The 17,536-nt window shown below is 44.5% G+C and overlaps 1 protein-coding gene across 1 annotated transcript; it reads left to right on the top strand.

Moving 5' to 3' along the window:
• The first annotated feature begins 8,647 nt into the window (after positions 1–8,647).
• Positions 8,648–17,164, top strand: ATF3 (activating transcription factor 3). The gene is made up of 4 exons (XM_062571841.1): positions 8,648–8,811; positions 12,630–12,873; positions 13,844–13,951; positions 14,181–17,164. Exons 2-4 carry the CDS (start codon positions 12,634–12,636, stop codon positions 14,376–14,378), a joined length of 546 nt encoding a protein of 181 aa, XP_062427825.1. The 5' UTR covers positions 8,648–8,811; positions 12,630–12,633; the 3' UTR covers positions 14,379–17,164.
• Positions 17,165–17,536: the final 372 nt, after the last annotated feature.

Here is a 17,536-nt window from a genome sequence, read left to right as displayed (position 1 = left end):
AGCATTTTCTCTGATTTTTGCTAGTCCTGGAAGCCATAGCATAAACCAGATCCTTTTTACATATGTTCAGTGCAAATTGTGATTTGAATAGTCCCATGCAGCACTGACAAAAAAGTATAGTGAAGCTATAAGACACAGACTTCCTAGCTGGATGTATACTTCACTTAGAAAATCAGTCACTGGGTCTTACTTCTTTGGAATGGTTTTGTAACTCTGTCATATTCCTAAGTCTGCCTTACTCGCCCAAAATATAATATCCTACATTTGCTCACGTGTTGTAAAGAGCCTGAGATGCTTCCACAGAAAACCATGGAACAAAATAATCAACTAATAACAAATAATAAATCCAGCAAAACTGACAGGAATCAACCAACTAAAAAGTCCTTTTGTTCTGTAGCTGCTCTTAAGAATTTTCTTGGTTTTCATCTCTTTTTCATTAGTTTGCAAAATCTCTTTGTATGTGACAGCTCTCCCATCTCCCCGCTCCAGATCCTGTGGTCCTACTGCCAGTGCTTTGGGTCCAGTTCTGTTTCTGCTTTCACTGGTATTTCTTATTTGCTACAGTGGGAGTTTAATCAGTATAAAAAAAAAGCAGAGCTGATCCTTTTATTCCTCCTCTTTATATTTTACATTTTCACCATGTTTAACAGTAAAAATACCTGATGGGAAAGGCATTTCCTGTCAGTAAATGACAAGCTGAGTGCAGATACAGAGATGAAAACTCTTCCAGCTGATCATTAAGCTACGAGAAAATGCTTTTCTTACTGGTCATCATTGCTTATACCCAAGATACATTAGCTACCCCTGGTGCTGCAGTGCGAGTCACTTGAGAATGGAAAGTTTCCAGCAACATTGCAGCCAGCAAAGCCGATGGCTTCGAATACGTAGGAGTTTGTTTGGGCATGCAGGACTGTGTGTGCAAATGGCCAGACACTAATCCTGTGCATTCCTGCTTAAGTGCAGGAAACGTTTAATTCTAAATAACTTTCTGAAAAAAGTAGATTTAAATAGCTTGTTAAAGCCCAGACATATTAGAATCAGAGGGAAAAAGAATAATAAAAAGACAGTTTCCCATAGAGGTTGTTATAAGATCCAGTGTAACTTTCCTTTGGCTTCCAAAGTCCACTATTAATGCAAACTTTAGTATTAACAGGTGGACAAAACACTCAGCTTTCATTCTCCATGTCCCTGTGCCCTTTAAGGTTGTTAGGTTTTTATTTATTTTAATAGTTCAATGTCTACACAAATCCGAAGCCTTTATAGTTTTAGAAAAATACTGTAATTACTATACTTTAAATATCTGTAAAAAATGAACTGATCTGCCTATATGTATAAGAAAACTGCCGAAATGATCCTTACAAAAGACCACAATATTATACCTTGTCAGGTGCTGTTATCTCAAATGTTTAAGAAAAGAATGTATTACCACAAGGAAAAGTTTTAATATTTATAGAGGATAATTTTAGCTCTTTGCTAAACAGTAAGTCTCAAGTTCAGTAAGGCTTTTTGACTGGGACTATTTAGATGTGCATTTAATTACTATGCTGAATCTGGGCTTGTATTTGGCAGTGAAAGATTGTCATCTTTTTCAAATCTCTGTATAAAACTCTTGCACGTAATGAAAAGTACCCAGAATTCTTATTGGGGCTGCTAAATACTACTGTGATACACACACTGAATAGCAAGAATAGTTAATAATCCATCTGGACAGCATCCAGGTTTGAGACATATCTGAGTGCTAATTAAGATTAGACATAAAAATAAAAGACAGCAGCCTTATACATGGTTTCCATTTGTGAATCTCAGATACTTCACACTAGAATGTAAATATCGTTATCTATTTCAACAGACTGGGAAACAAACCCAAAGGAAGATGATGTCCAAAATCACAAAACTGAATAAGGAGCGCTATCATTTCGTCGCTCCCAGCTCGGTGGGCAGCACTCTCCTGATCTGCCTTGTTAACAATTATTTGAGATACGGAGGACTAAAGCCTGCTCCATGAAAGGGGGACGGACGTGGTGAAATCGTCATCGTGGCTGGCTGGGAGAGACGGGGTGGCGAGCCCCAGTTGTGCGCTTCAGTCCCCTGTGCAGTAAATGCGAGCGAGCTGCTAAAGCCGGGAGTTCAGAGGCACCAGCCCCCGCCGCGGGCTGGCCGGGAGCACCGAAGACCGGCGGGAGGTCCCACCTCCCTCCCCTGCGGTCTGCCTGCGGTGGGGAGTTAAGTGTCATTGTGCCCGGAGATTCGGGGCGCCAAGCTTCCCTTCTAAACTGAGGCTCCTGCAAAGCACCCTTCAGGGTTGATTTTTCCCTTTCTTTTTTAAAGTCCGTGAGGGAGAGCTTTTGATCTGGAGGAAAAGTTCCAAGGTTGGTACCTGCCTCTGGCAAAGAGGGATGCAGCTCACGTCCCCTCTTCCTGAGGAGAAACCATCTAACCATATGGCCATAAGCTGTGCCGTTTGGGGTTCCTCTTGACTTCTGCTGAAGCTATGCCGTGATGAAGCGAAGAGCTGAGTAGACAGCGAACCCAACGGCGCGTGACTCTCTAGCCTCAGGGTGAGGACGTGCCCTGGCAGAGGGGCGTCCCGCAGCCTGCTTCTCTCTCTGCCTGAGCATTTCACGGGACAGAAGGCAAAGCCTACACAGCCGTGGCTTTCCTTCGCCGTCGGACTGACAGTCACGTGCGCATCCCAAGTGGGTGCCGCGAAACTCCGCGTCTTCGCCGGTGGCCTGCTGCGAAGCCTCCCGCTGTCGCAGAGCGGGGCCGGGATCCGGGCTAGCGCTCCCGTCAGCGGCGCGCTTCGGGGTTCGTGGATGGGGTGGGCCGGTTTTGAAACAGCCCACGACCCCAGCTGGCCTCCTTTGGCTTACGCTTTGGTCTTGTTCCCTGGGCAAGTTCCTGTGTGGCTGAAGCCAAAAAAATAAAGCGGCAAAGATAAGAGGCTGAAAGTTAAGACCGCTGGTGCGTTCTTCTCGTGGTAGGTCACGTGCAAAGTAGGTGAGAGGACAAAAGATAAGCAGAGCGAAAGCTGCAGTGACAGCCGTGATACTGAATCTCTTGTAGATCATAAATCTGTGTCACACGTCCTCGTCATCGAGAATGGTCTGTATATCGAACTCAATAGTTACAAAGGATTTGTAATTATTTCTATTGGTAATTACTATGGTAAGTTATGGGAGAGCTTCCCAGGCAGATGGGAAGAGTTGGTACGAGTATCGTTAATGATATTAAGTCCCAGAGCGTTCTTCAGGCACGCACAGTCTCCAGTGAACTCAGTGCGAACGGGTGGTTTTAGCAGGGGGCACTGGGGTGCGGGTGTGCTTGCGTGTAGCAGCGTGCTGATTCCGTAACGCACCCAAAATGTCTGTAACTTCCCGCACTAAAAATATACATGTTACGTCACTCTCCTTCTCTCACCCGCTGTGTTTACCTGGTGCGTTACAAGACTACAAACCATAAATACATCAGTCCACCCAAGCTGAAGCTACTCCTTCAGCAAGTAATTTCTAAACTTATCTTTCCAGTCAGTTCCATAGGAGAGCGTGGTACGCTGGCAACCACTGTGGCTAGATGCTGATTTTTCATGGTCACTTGGAGCTAAATTTATCTCTCGTTGAAGTCGATGGGAATCTTTCCATTGACTTCAGTAGCAGTTGGATCAAGCTGTAGTACTTTCATCAGCGAGCAGTTTTGTGCTCATAAAGCCATTGACAAAGTTCAGTCTGAATCTGTAGCTGCTCTCCCAACCCAAAAGCTGGCATTCATTTACATTTTGGAAAGGATGGGGAGGGGAAAGAGGAGAGGAGGATCTATAAAGACAGAGCTTTTCTTGACATAAAATGGATGGGAATATGAGGACGTCCTAACTGAGAGGTAGTTTACACCTGCCTGGAGAGCGGTTAATGCGTCAAGCCCATCACTTTGCATGTTCACTGGAACCAGTGATTCTGCTTTATTCAGTCTGTTCTGAGATGTGATTCTTCCACCTATGGGATCTCGGATGTGGGATCTCTTTTTGTTATTTGTTACTATGTGAATTATCCAGACAGCTCAGAAATTGTAATTACAGGCTATCGGGTTTAGCCAGCAACTACGCCAGTGCACAAAGTCCATTTGATAAAAAAATAAACCCTGAAACGTTTCAGGAAAAGGAAACTGTGGATATGGTTGGCTGGGCCAGCGTCAGTGCTCTCTCTCTCCGCTAGAGAGGGTAGATATTTGTACCACTTGCCCCCCCAAACACTCCAAAAGCACTGCGTATAATAACAACAAATTCTGGACCATCTAATGTAGTAAAGTTCCTCTACAGCTCATGGTTTTGGGCACTGAAGTTTGGTCCTGAGATAAACATCCTGTTGCCCCCTCTGGCAATTACGTTACCATCTTAGGGGAGAAACAACAAGTAAAATGACAAAAAGTGAAAGAGAAAAGTAAAATGACTTGTTTAAACTCAGGAAGCTGAAGAGGCAGGACCAGAAGGGCCAATAGGAGAAAATCTCTGGAAAAAGGAGCAGAAAGGGGGATGATGGAATCCAGGGATCCAGTGAGGAAAAAAAGAGAAATGAAAAGAAGAGAGAATAAAAGAAGTTAAAATGGTGCCCTTATTAGCAGCTAATTTCCCTCTACAAGGCACATGCCCATCCACTCGGGTAGTATTAAATGTAGCAGGGTAGCAGCGTCTGCCATAAGGCTCTGGTAGTGCCAGTCCTCTTAGCTCCGTGGCTTGTAACTCTTCGGTTTTTGGAGCTCTTAATGCTTCCCAGAAGAGGTCCAACCCTTTCATAGTGAATTTGATCCTAGCTACTTTAGGCTTTTTGAAAAAAAAAAAACAAACAAACAAACAAAAAAAGAACAAAGTCACCTTTTGGGGGACCCTTGGAGGTAGTCCACAGATCCTCAAGGAGTCCCCAGATGGCAGCCTGAAAATCCCCCGGGCTTGCTGGGAGCTGCTGAGGCTGCTTCTACCGCAGCATCGTCCCTTCGCTCAGGCAGCAACAACCTGAACTTTGGAAAAAATAATCCCAGGTTCCAACACTGCTGACGGTCTGGTCGGATGTGAAGCTTGTCATGAAACCAGCGTATGTTTGGGGGAACTAGGGATTCTTACCCCAGAGGTTCAGAACTGAATGTACTAAGTAGCAAAAATCATGGCAAAAGTTAGTGCCCATCACAGGAATACAGACTACCTTTCCTTGGCAGAGAGTCTAATTTTGTGCTGATTTTGCAGCATGGTAAGTCTGAGTTACAGAAAGCTCTTTCTAATATATGTGCCTTGAAGAGGAAAACTGGACCCATCAGGGTTTCAGTAATGTCAAAACTTAATACAGTTAAAACCACTGAGCAGACAGGAAGGCAGGCTTTTCTCAAGGTTTCCCTACACATTTTATGTACATTGCATAGTATTTTCCCTTGACCAAATGGGTTTAGTGGAATTGCATGACCAGAAAACCACACAGGCTCTGGATTTTATGGTGTTATTCTGACTGAGATCATACAGTTTCATAAAAGTTAAGACAAGGGACAGCAGAAAGCTGTTCATGGTGAGGATGCAAGTCTATTGCTCAGCAACTCCGTAGGAGAACCACATTTTAGTCTTGTGCAAGTACCCACAGCACTTGAAGTAGTGTGAGGGGATGTGGAGACAGGATCTGGTCAGGAAAAGGTGGAAGAGGATGTTCACTCCTCTCCCTGCAGGCTGCAAGGACAACACCATGGGATGCTCCTCAGGGTGGTGTTTCTCCACGGAGAGAAAACCCCAGTAGCTGTCCCTGCTCTGGTACTGTAATGAAGAAACTGTGGCTGGCTTCAGGGAAGGCAGAAGTAATTAACACCGATTTCCTGGCTGTGAAATGCTTGCTGTTGCAGTGGGATCGTCCCCTGAAGTTTCTGGTAGCAGCAGACAAATGAAATGGAAAAGCACTGATGGGTGTTTAGAGGGAGGCAAATGAAAGACATTTAATGAGATGTTGCAAAAATGAACCTGGTAAAGAGCATGAGAGCATCTGGTGGCTCTACTGTTTAACTTTCTGATACTCTGAATAGTTATATATAACTTATAGGGAACTGGAGTCTGATCGTACATCTTTAATGCATCCCGTTAGCTTTGAGAGCGGGATTGAACCTCTGGGATCCACCGGATCTCTGTTTATTTTTCACTGTGGTTTCATTTTCCTTTTTTTAATGGAAGAATTTCAAGCCAGGGCATGTTTCAGTGGCCTAATCTTAAAAGCACACAGGAACAACCTCTGTTTGTTTTGCAGGGAGGAGCTCTCTCGTTTAAGAAGCAGTTCAAGAATTAACACAACTGTTGTGCTGTCAGTTTTTAGTAGCAAATGTAGCTCGCTGTCAGTAATGGTACCAGCACTAATGAAGAAGCGCTGTGTAGCAAACGAATGTATTGGCTTTAGTTTTGCACAACACATTACTGTTTCAAAACAAAATAATCATCCGCCTGCTTGGGGAAGTGTTGTGATTGATTGCTCAGCAAATGTTAGTGACCCTTAAAAACAGGATAAGAATACTCAGCCTCCAAAGGTACTTCTGGTCGCACAAAAGGAGGGAATGGCTGTGTTCTTTTTTCACCTTTATTATGCCGTGGCATCGCTCTACTTAGCTGAAAATACTCTAAGTTTCCACTTATGATACAGCCCGTAAAATAAGAATGGGCAGTTGCTAAATCTCTCTGTCAGAATTACAGCAAGCACCTGGTCATGACCACGAAAACTCATGTTGCTAAACTGTTTCCACAATAACTTCATGCTCAGAGCTTTCCAACCAATTATCTTCCGAGATGAAATTTTCCACATTTGGCCTCTGTTCGGGAGTGGTATTTTTTTCTTTCGGGTTTGAAAAAAATCATGCCAGCTGTTTTTGAGTGGGGCATGAATGATAAAATTCTGCCTTTGTAGTAATCAAAATTTCATGGAGTGCACCAAGTTGAAATGTAAAACTTGCCCTAGACCTCTCTGAAGAGCAAAATTTTTTGCCTGGAATTATATTTGACATTGTTTAACATAGATTAACAAAGATAAAAGAAAAAACATGCTTTGAAAGAACTGGGATTAGTTTATCTAAGCTTACAGCTAGAGCTTGCAAGAGAAGCAAGCTGAGGGCTGCCAGGTGGGTCGGAGAAGCTGGCTACAAAGTGCCTGTCATCATTTGAGGAGAGCAGGGGACAACTGTACCTACTGCAGCAGAAAGCGAGCATCACTAGTCCAAGCTCACATTTCCTTTCCCACCAGATTTTTTCTTTCTTCTTTTTCTTTTTTTCCCTCTTTTTCTTTTTTCAAAAGCAGACTATTAAATATAAAATAGGAGTGTAAAGATTGCGGAGTTGAGCATGCAAGCATGGTGACATTTAAGAAGCTAAGATTGCTATTCACATCTGTGTGACCAATGTACATACATATATGCACGTACGTGCAAGCGCAGGCAGACACACACAGAGGTGAGATGCAGACAGACTGACATTCAAACTAGGTCTAATTGGAATTTAATACCCTTGTTAAAATGCTCCAAGCAATTGATACATCCCAGAATAAACAACTTGAGACATATTATCATAATACAGCCTCGTTGAACATTATGAAATTAATTAACTTGTTGGAGCACTTGTTTAAGGTATAATTTTTGGATATAAAGGAATAAAGACATTGCTACAGTTAGGACATCCTCAAGCTTTTAAAGGTCCTGATCTCTCTGTGCTTGGCAAATGAGAGCGAGACCTGAAGACTGTGTTAATGGCAGTTTTGTAAATACGGAATATTACTGTGTTGGATGAGAGTGTGTGCGCGTCTGGCTCTGCAAGCGTCACGCGTCTCTTGGGCAAGTGTTTCTTTGAGAAATCTGTGTTCCAGCACTTTGGGGGCTGTTGGAGGTGATTCCTGTTATTTAACAAATCAGGAAGCCTCGGGAACAGCACGGAACAAGCTCCCCCTTGACGGCAGCCAGCAGCCCCGCGCTCGCTGCCTCATACGGCGGACGCTTTGCTTTTCCCTGAAATCATGAGGACTTTGCGAGCCGATGTGTTTCAAGAACAGGATTTTTTTATTATTATTTATTTTTAGCTTCCCGTCATGCTGTTAAATGGGTCTTTCCTCCTCGGGGTAAAAGCTGAAGTCGTCCTGTGCCACGCGCGGGCTGAACTTTGAAGCTGACGCTTGAAGCGGGACGGGGAGAGCGGTGCGCGCGTGTCTGTGTGTGTGTGTGGGCGGGGAGCGGGCGGGGGGGGGAGGCTAAACAACTTTTTTTTTCAGCGAGGTGGGGTCACGGTGTTCAGTCTTTCTTTCCCAAACTCCGCATCTCCGCTTGTTCGCGCTTCCTCCGAGCCGGGAAAAGCACCCGGCTGCGTTTCAGCCGGCGGAGCGTCCCGAAAACCCGGCGGAGGGCGGCCGGGGCAGCCGCGGGGTCCCGCAGCCGCCGGCCCGCAGGTGCGGGGCGACCGGCCCGCGGCTCGGCGCGGCTCGGCGCGGCTCGGCCGCCTTGCATCACCGGGGCGGGCGCGGGCGCGGGCGCGGGCGCGGCCCCCCCGGCGGCGGCTCTCCCGCGGCGGCTATTAATAGCATGACATCAGCGCGGCCCCGCCGGCCGCCGCATACCAGCGCTGCCCGCTCGCTATATAAGGGGGGTGATGCAACCGCCGCGGGCGGCAGAGGCGCGGCGAGGCGGGCGGCGAGCGGCGAGCGGCGGCGCTGCTGCTGCTGCTCCTCCTCCTCCTCCTCCTCCTCTCCCGGCGGCGGAGCGGCGGCGGCGGCAGCGCGGAGCGGAGCGGAGCGCGCTCCCTGCGCGGCGCGGCGCGGCGGCGGCCAGGTAGGTGGGGGCGAGGGGCCGGCGGCGCGGCGCCCCCGCGGAGAGGAGCGTTGCGGAGCCGCTCGCTGCCCCGGGCGCGAACTTGGCGGCGGCGGCGGCGCGTTTCCTGCCCTGCTCGAGCCCCCCTCGGAGGGAGCCGGGACTCGGCGGTGAGGCGGGATGTCGGGGTCAGGCGGCGAGCGCCGAGGTGGCGACCTGTGAGTGCTCCTGACGCTGTGTAAGGTTAACCTCGGTGGCCGTCGGGGCTTGTTGCATCAGCACCCGAGGAAAAGGAATTCGCGTGAAGAAATAAAACCGAGAGGCTCAGGCAGCCATCGGCAGCTGGGCGAAAAAGACTTTCAGGAGTCGTTTTTTAGTATCGGAGTTAAACTACAACGTGCTTAAGCAATAGAGCCGGGGACCTCACAGCCCGGGACCGCATCCTGAAATTAAAATATTGGCAAACGAGATGCAGAAGCTCGATGTAGGGGGAGGACAAAAGAACGAACGAAAAAAAGTAGGGGGAGAACAACTCTCTCTAAAGTTGTTTGAACCGACCGGAATCTGGAGGGAGCCAGCAAGAGAAAAGCTGTAAAACGAGGCAGGAGGCGAGGAAGCGCTACCGCACCGCGGGAGCGAGCCGCGCCGCGGCGGTCCCGGTCCCGGTGCGCGGCGCGCTGGGCGCCGCGAGCCCCGAGGACCGCGGAGGCGGTGGGACAGCTGGAGCCCCGGCGGCCCCTGCTCGGCAGGGCGAGCGGCGTCGGGCGGGCTCCGGTGCGGTCACGCTCTGACCTTACGTGTTCTTGCTCCCGGTATCTCCCCAGCTGTTTGAAGGTTCTTTGTAAACCTGGAGAAAATGGGACGCTGCTTTTGGTAGCTTATAGATAGAGATAATGTTTGGACAAAAACTAGGAGAAAGGAAGGGATAGCCAACTGTTGCATTTTTTTAATAACAAAATCAAACTTTTATTCTTGTAAAACATTTCTGAAAGCAGAACTCTTCCTCAGAAACAGGAAAGCATCTACCTTACTGCTAAGGAAAGGAAATCTAGCCTGCCAGGTAGCTCTGACACGAGGCTGAGTACCTTTATTATTATACCCCGGCGGGTCCTACAGCCCTCGGTGCTAGAGGGGATCATTACCGTGCCAGGCACTGTCCACACGCCCCGCTGCAAAGAGCGCCGAGCAGCGAACTGGCAGCGCGCAGCTCCACGAAACGGGACTCGGCCGATGGCAGAAATCCTCAGGCGAGCCTCAGCCCCCCAGTAGGCCCTCCCTTCCCTAAAGTCTGAGTCAATAGCGATGCCTTTCAGGGTGTCGGGAAGGTCAGCGAGCTGCTCAGGCGGGAGAGCAGCAAGTTTCTATAGCCAAGGACACTTCCTTCTCTGTGCTTCCCCTCCGGGTGGACATGGGTGGGCATCTTCCCACTCCTTTCTTTTTTCTTCTTCTTCTTTTTTTTTTTTTTTTTTTTAAAAAAAACAAGGAAAAAGCTATTAGAGTACCTGAGGGTATTACAGTATAGTATAGTACGTACCGGTGCCAGTGCTACCCTTAGCACGAACAGAAAGCCAGTGTGAACACAATTTCTCAGACACTTGGCTAAAATATGAACATTCTTGGTTTCCTCTGGTGAGGAATATGTGAATAAAGGAACAAACCCTCAGTTCAGGCAAATTGTTAGCCCAATTAATTATTTTTAGGCTGTTATTGTTAATTTAAGGCTTCTGATTTGAATACATTAAACAGAATTAATTTTGTCAGATGAAACCATCCCTAGGAGCCCAAGAGACCGGCAGCGCATGTAGCCGAGGTTGGTTCAGCTGCTGGCAATGAGGGCTTCAGCGCCACCCGGGCTCTGTTGAATGGTTGAGTGTTGGAAATGGTAGACAAGGTTGGGAGGAGTTTAGCTGGAAATTATAGGGATGTTTCTGACTTGTTGGAAAAGAGCAACTGCTTACTTTCTGAGATTATAGGATTAAACCGTATCAGTACTTTAAGTGTGACTCATGAGCAGGGGCTTTCTGACGAGAATTACATAAATTTCCCAAGGTCTCTCTGAATAACAAATTGTTCCAAATAATTTCCCCATCTTTACTAATGAAAGGTGAAATCCTGGCTCCACTGAGGTCAACAAAAAAACTCCTTTTGACTTCAGTGGGTTCAGGATTTCACCCCTAGAATGGGGGAAATCTTCAGCTCTTCTGTGGTCACCGAGCCTGAAAGCGAGCGGACCCGTGCAGCCGGACGGTGTCGTTCTTTACCAGCAGGCAGTTCGCTGTCCTCACTTACCCATGAACCAGACCCTACTCTGACTTGCACCAGGGTGGATTTCCAGTACACTTTCAGATAGCTCTGAAAAAAACCTGCCCTTCTGTCAAGGCACGTGATCCCCAAACGCTTCTCGCAGCGCTACAGAGGTAGCGTACAGGGAATTGTACAGCTTTGGGCAGACTGTGCGGAAATTGAACTTAACCGCGCTGCAGCCCTGAGGCAACTAACTACTTGCTTACCTGCATTAAGTTAATTATAATTGACTTTGCAGTAATTATTACAATTCTAATCGAGTAGGTAGCACATACTGCAATTACCCCAACAGCTATTAAAATAAATAAATAGATAAAACCCCAAACCCTGCAGCACAACGAGGAAAAGCAAAACCAGTATGGTAAAGTCCAGTTTAAGACAAGTTGCTTTATGCACAAGGGAGTAACATAATCTGTTTTCCGATGGATTTGCAGCTTCTGTCGCTGGGTGCCGGCCTCCCGCGACCCGCCGCGGGGGCGAGGGACGGTGCAGGTCGTGCGGGCCGGGGGCTCCCGCGCCATCGGGCGGCTCGCCGCTGAGCTCTGCCCGCGCTCCCTCAGCGGGGCCATCATTTTTCACGAAGCGTGTAGGGGGCCTCTCTCCCTCTTCCAGTTTCGGTTGTCGCTGCCAAACCGGCTGAGGAATAAATGAGGGTGACCAAAAAGAGGAGGCTGGAGAGTGCTGTTGGCTAGGTTCATTTCCTTAGGAAAACTGCTAGAAATAAGGGAGAGGTTTCTCCATGGGTATCCATTAGCATAACTCTCCTCAAGTCTCTTCAGTTGCACTGTTTTACATCAGCAGGAGATCTGACCAAAATATTTAAGAATTTAAAACCTTCACAGAGGGCACTTGAGGACAGTTTCAGATTTTATAAGAGCAAAGGAATGAAAGAAGTGACTTCACGTTCTTCGTGATTTCTTCCCCCCAACTCACTCTGTGCTTTGAAACCCCATTTTCATGTTTGTGCCAACTCATGTTTAGGAGTTCATAACCAGATCTTAACCATCTGGTGTAAAAATGAGCGTGATAGTTTTTTTGGTAGGTTCTGCTCAGACTCAAAACTTCTGCTTCTTGTAGAGCTGTTCTAGCTTTACCTAACGATAGCTAAGATCAAGCTTTGCTCTGTCCGTTTCAAGCCAGAATTCGATGGTTCAGCTGTGAGGATGGAGATACTCCTAACCTAATTCTGTGTTTTAAGAAATAATAATATTTGCCATATATGATCAGTGTAAAGCCTTACAGCATGTATATATAAACACTTTTTCCATCTTAAGTTTCAGAAACATCTAGAAGTTGTGTGATATGCTAATATTATTAAAGACAAAAATGAAGTTAACCTAAGGCAGAAGTTTTTGCTAGTGACCAAATTCTTAATTTCTTGACTCCAGTGAGAGATGGGGATATGTAGGGAATGTGGGTTGAAGCAATGCAAGAAATACAGTCTTATTTCACCATTTAAAATATGCGTCTAGCACATTTTTGCCTTTCTGAAGTTGTTGAAAGACTATTATTATCTCTCTTTTTTTGCCTTTCAGCAAAATGATGGTCCAACACTCAGGCCAGGTATCTGCATTAGAAGTCAGCGCCTCCGCAATTGTTCCCACTTTGTCCCCTGCAGGGTCACTGGGGTTTGATGATTTCTCAAATTTAACCCCTCTGGTGAAAGAGGAACTGAGATTCGCCATTCAGAACAAGCGTCAGTCCCACAGAATGTCTTCCACACTGGACACAGTGACTGTTTCTGAAAGGCCAGTTGAAACGTCAATCATGAAAACAGAGGTATGATTCTTTAAATTGCATGTCAGTGTGACTGATTAATTCTCTAATAAAATTTCACTGTAAGACCAATAATTATATCAAATATAGACAACCTGCTCCACCATGTAAACATGTTCGATCCATCAAACATACTTTTTTTTCTTCTGTAGGTGCTTTTGGAAAACCCTGTGGTATTTCTCATTTCAGTTAAGGGCTATAGTTGAATATTTTTAATTATGTACCTAAGGACAATGCTTTACAGTGATTACAGCAAGCGCTAATGTTGTTTCTCTGCCTGCTTGTGGCTGAACTTGGAGTAAGTCACTTCTGTTGTACTTCAGTGCAGACAGTCTAGCTGGCCCCACGTGGGCTTCACTGAGCTCGATGCTGCTGTGCTCTGTCCACGCTGTTTTTTTACTTTAGTCTCAGTGAAAAGACATGTCTCTTATAAAGTGAAGGAATAGACTAAGTTAGGGATATGTCTGTACATTGGTTTAACTCAGTCACTGGTGGTGTTTTCTTGAAATGCCCAAGGGAAAAAAAAGCTTAAAGGAATGTCATCGTGTATCCCCTTACCTGCGCTGCCTTTAGCTCCCTGCTTCATTCTTGCTTTCATCTTCCTCCCTGATTCCTGCGCCCTTTGCTCCTTTTCCTCCTTGGAAAACCTGGGAGAGATGGAAGGTGTAGAAAGTACCCGGGCCTGGGTGGGAGAGGCACTTGGCAATTTTTCTGAGTACCATTGATTTAAAATGAGCCATCACATGGATTGCATCCATCCAAAGTCCAGTCTGCTTTTTTATTGACAATTTTAATGGAGTTGCTACCATTTTACTGTATTGCAAGCAAGGTCAGAACCGCGTCCTTATATAACTCATGATATGAGTGCTAACAACACTATTTGCATTGTTTCTAAAAATGCAGAAGTTATCAAAATACAGATAGAGTATTTACAGTATCTTACTGATTGTGTCTATCTGTTTTCACTGGCTAGTTTACTCCTGAAGAGGATGAAAGAAAAAAACGGAGACGGGAAAGGAACAAAATTGCTGCTGCAAAGTGCCGAAACAAAAAGAAGGAAAAAACAGAATGTTTGCAGAAAGTAAGTCACTCGCTTTAATTTTTCTTGCTCTTTCGTCCTGCCATGGTCTGAATAGGTAGTACAGTAGTACTGTCATAGTAGGAAATGCAGAAAGATGTTACCAAAATCTCCACAAAACCTTCACAATCTTAGCTGTATTAAAAAAAAGTGAATATGCTATGTATTAAATCTGACCTGATTAAAACTGGAGGAAAGTGATCTAATAGCTGTGTCTGTACTTTGTGACTAGGAATCAGAAAAGCTGGAAACTATCAATGCAGAATTAAAAGCCCAGATTGAAGAACTAAAGAATGAGAAGCAGCACTTGATATACATGCTAAATCTTCACAGGCCCACTTGTATAGTCCGGGCACAAAACGGAAGGACACCTGAAGATGAAAGGAATCTCTTTATTCAACAGATCAAAGAAGGAACATTACAAGGCTAAGTGATACGGCAAACATGGAAATATTTATAGTATATTTTTAACAGCTACAAGAATCCATGGAGGATCTGACTTAACGTAGGATTCTATTAGTCAAGAGCCTTTAGGAAGGGCAGATTGCTTTCTTAAGCAGAAAGAATCATTTTGGCCTGACAGCGATTCTTCCCCTTGGAAGATCTGGTCTCAATCAAATCGGAGCGTCTTCTGCCTCAAATATAGGGTTTGCACCTGTCGTACTTGCTGTTCCTAGGAGCTACAGACAACAGCTTCAGAAGTGTTAGCTCTCTGCTAGTATACAGTATCTGCACTCACGACGTTTGTGCTAGAACACTATGACTTGCAATGATGCATGTGGTACAGACAGCTGTGCTGGATGGACACTACCTTTCCTTATTGCTGGAGGGGAAAGCAGACAGTATTTTTTTTTTCCAGGTTTTGAAGTTTCCAGGAGGATGTTTTCTGGCGGAATGTACTGATATGTAATACTGCATTCTAACCAAACACACACACACACACACACACACACACACACACACACACACACAAACCTTTAGTTCCAACCAAGCTTTGTAATATTTTTTTTCACAACACTTGTGTGGGTTTTTTCTGTGACTCATCTCAGAGACTGAATTTGAAAAGTCTGGTAGGTGTGACAAAGAAGTGTTTCTTGCAACACAACCATGTGGCTAAGTTTGTGCTTTATGAGCTGGAACCCCACCTACTATCCTTTGGGGACTATAATTTTTCCTTGAGTTGCTGCAGAGCATTTTGTACCACCACTCGGTGACTGGGTGAATTGGACCCTTAGGAGAGAGGAAACTAACTATGAAGGGATTTTGATAAGGATTTTGCCTGAGTAAAGAATTGCAGAACTGAATCCCAGGCTTGTGAATCATGCAAAATACAACTTAAAAAAAGAGAAAAGACATTTTAATCTAGGATCTGATCCTGCAAGCTTTAATTTGTGCTTCGAAGCCTCATTCAGAGAAGAGGTTCAATGGACTTCAGTAGGTCTGGTTATACAGATAGCTCTTACAAACATAAGGGCATGACAAAGCCCTGTCCATCCTTGTCAGGATTACTTCCTATTGCCTGATGATTCAGAAGGGAAAAATGTGATTGCAGTTACTTTATTTTACATTTGAGTGGTGACTACAGTCAATCAGAAGTGTTATTTAGAATCTGAAGGAGGCAAGAGTTTTGGTGTAGTGAATAAGTGTTTTTATTAAGTACTAACCTTAGATGTTTCTGAACTGGTAGAAGAGCTGCTGGAGAAAACAGTTGGAGCTATGAGTGTTTAAATTCTGATGTTTCTGTGAAATTCTCAGATTGTTTAATCCTATAAAATATATCATTACAATTTTCTGTAAAAGAAAATATCCTTATTTATCACTAATATCCTAATGAGTAAAGTTAATAAATACTACAAGCAAGATAAAACTGAAAACACAAGTGTTGTGCTGTTTTTTTGCTTTTATCTCTTGGTGTTTAATATTATATATTCCTAAACTTCAACAGTTGTATTTGAGACACCACTATTTAAAACCTTTATCCTGCCTCTTTTCCTCAGATGAGGTACTGAGTATCTTGAGTGATTGGATGCAGAGATTATACCTTCCAAAATTTTATATCTTGATCAGTGGTGTGTGGCTGCTCAATGTCACAATTTAAGTGAAGCAGACGATAAGAATGGAGCTTACTGTACATAATATTTTACACCAGTTAAACAGTGTTGAAATTGTTTTTATTCTAAAGGCTAAACTTAAGGATACCTCAGCCATAAGCTTCTTACTTTGCAAGTCCCGGTTGAGTATATCAGATATCATACCTGATCCTTACACGATCTTTATATTCTGCAACAGAACTTCTTAATTTTCCTAAGATCTGGATATATTGTAATGTCCTACAAATGATGTGATGTTTAAAAGATATGTGCTTCATGTATTTGAAAAGTGAATGTATTAAAAGGCAACATATTAGGTCTGATTCTGTCCTGAAAATCCACTTTCTGAATGTTGGAAGTAGCTTCCCTTGACTTCAATGAGAGTTTTATTAAAAAAAAAATCCTGTAGGCTGAGTTTGGAGCCTCTGCTGCAACCACTGGCTCAGAGGGAGTGACATGGGGAATCAGTGGGGCCAGCTGTTTGTCAGACAACGGGTGTACGTGAAGCGTGTTACAATAGCCTCGTCCAACAAACGTTCATTGGCATTTGATTTCTGTCATACAGAAGTACCAAACCGAGGCATCATCACATTATCATACTCCTTGGCTTTGCCCTTTGTGTATCAAATGCCAACAGACAAGAGAGTTTGTCTCCTATGCTGTTGTAAAGTGTTACTGCAGAGACTAGAGTATAATCACGGAATTCGTGTCTCTCCTCTAGGGAATTTGTATGGTTGCTTTTAACCATATCACTGCTGACGCAGGCGTCATGCTTTTGTTGCTCGATGTTATTTACTTAGCATGCCAAATGTTAATATGGTATCACTACTATTGTCAGAAGATAATTATTTTTATTTCTTTATATGCGCAGTCATAGCTGCTTTTTTACTGTGTGTATGTGTGTGTGCATGCGTGCACCTGCACGCTAATCTAGAAACGATGGTACTGAAGTTAATTTGACTGTGCCCAAGAGAAGAGTGTTTAAAAAGCTAGAAAGGAGCAGTATGTTGCATGATTTTCTAAAACTATACTTTATTCAGGAGAACCTCTAAAATGCATTAAAAGCAATTTGTTTTCTATTCTCATTTGTTTTGATACTTTAATAAAAATAATTAATATATATTTACTCATGTGTCATTTAATTCATTCTAAGTTTCAAGGTTCAGGTTCATTTTCTTAGAACAACACTGTAATATTAAAAAAAAAAACAAACACATTTAATAGTTTTTCAACAATAAACTTCTTATAAAGTGAAACTGGTACTGTTCACTGATCCTCAGGGTGTAAAAAGCGTTTTGTTATTGCAAGGTTGATCATGAATACCAGGCTAATTTCTTATTTGTGGCTCAGAGGTTAGATTAGGGCACTGGAAGTCATAACTCCTACCCTTGCAACCAGCCAGCTAATAACTTATTTCAGCTTTCTGATTACATATCTTGCAAGTGGGGGTGATACTTTTGCGGACTGCTGTAAAGTTTTAATATTTATAGACTGCTTT

This window comes from Rhea pennata, chromosome 3 (genome assembly GCF_028389875.1).
Source record: "Rhea pennata isolate bPtePen1 chromosome 3, bPtePen1.pri, whole genome shotgun sequence".
Taxonomy (NCBI): domain Eukaryota; kingdom Metazoa; phylum Chordata; class Aves; order Rheiformes; family Rheidae; genus Rhea; species Rhea pennata.
Note: the sequence above shows the minus strand (reverse complement) of the source record. Positions and strands in the feature narration are given on the sequence as shown.

What these genes read in the sequence shown, in the direction of transcription:
- ATF3 (XM_062571841.1), top strand. Translation starts at nt 12,634, where the DNA reads ATGATGGTCCAACACTCAGGCCAGGTATCTGCATTAGAAGTCAGCGCC. An exon ending in CGTCAATCATGAAAACAGAG is followed by an intron (nt 12,874 to 13,843) that starts GTATGATTCTTT and finishes TTCACTGGCTAG; the next exon opens with TTTACTCCTGAAGAGGATGA. An exon ending in AAACAGAATGTTTGCAGAAA is followed by an intron (nt 13,952 to 14,180) that starts GTAAGTCACTCG and finishes CTTTGTGACTAG; the next exon opens with GAATCAGAAAAGCTGGAAAC.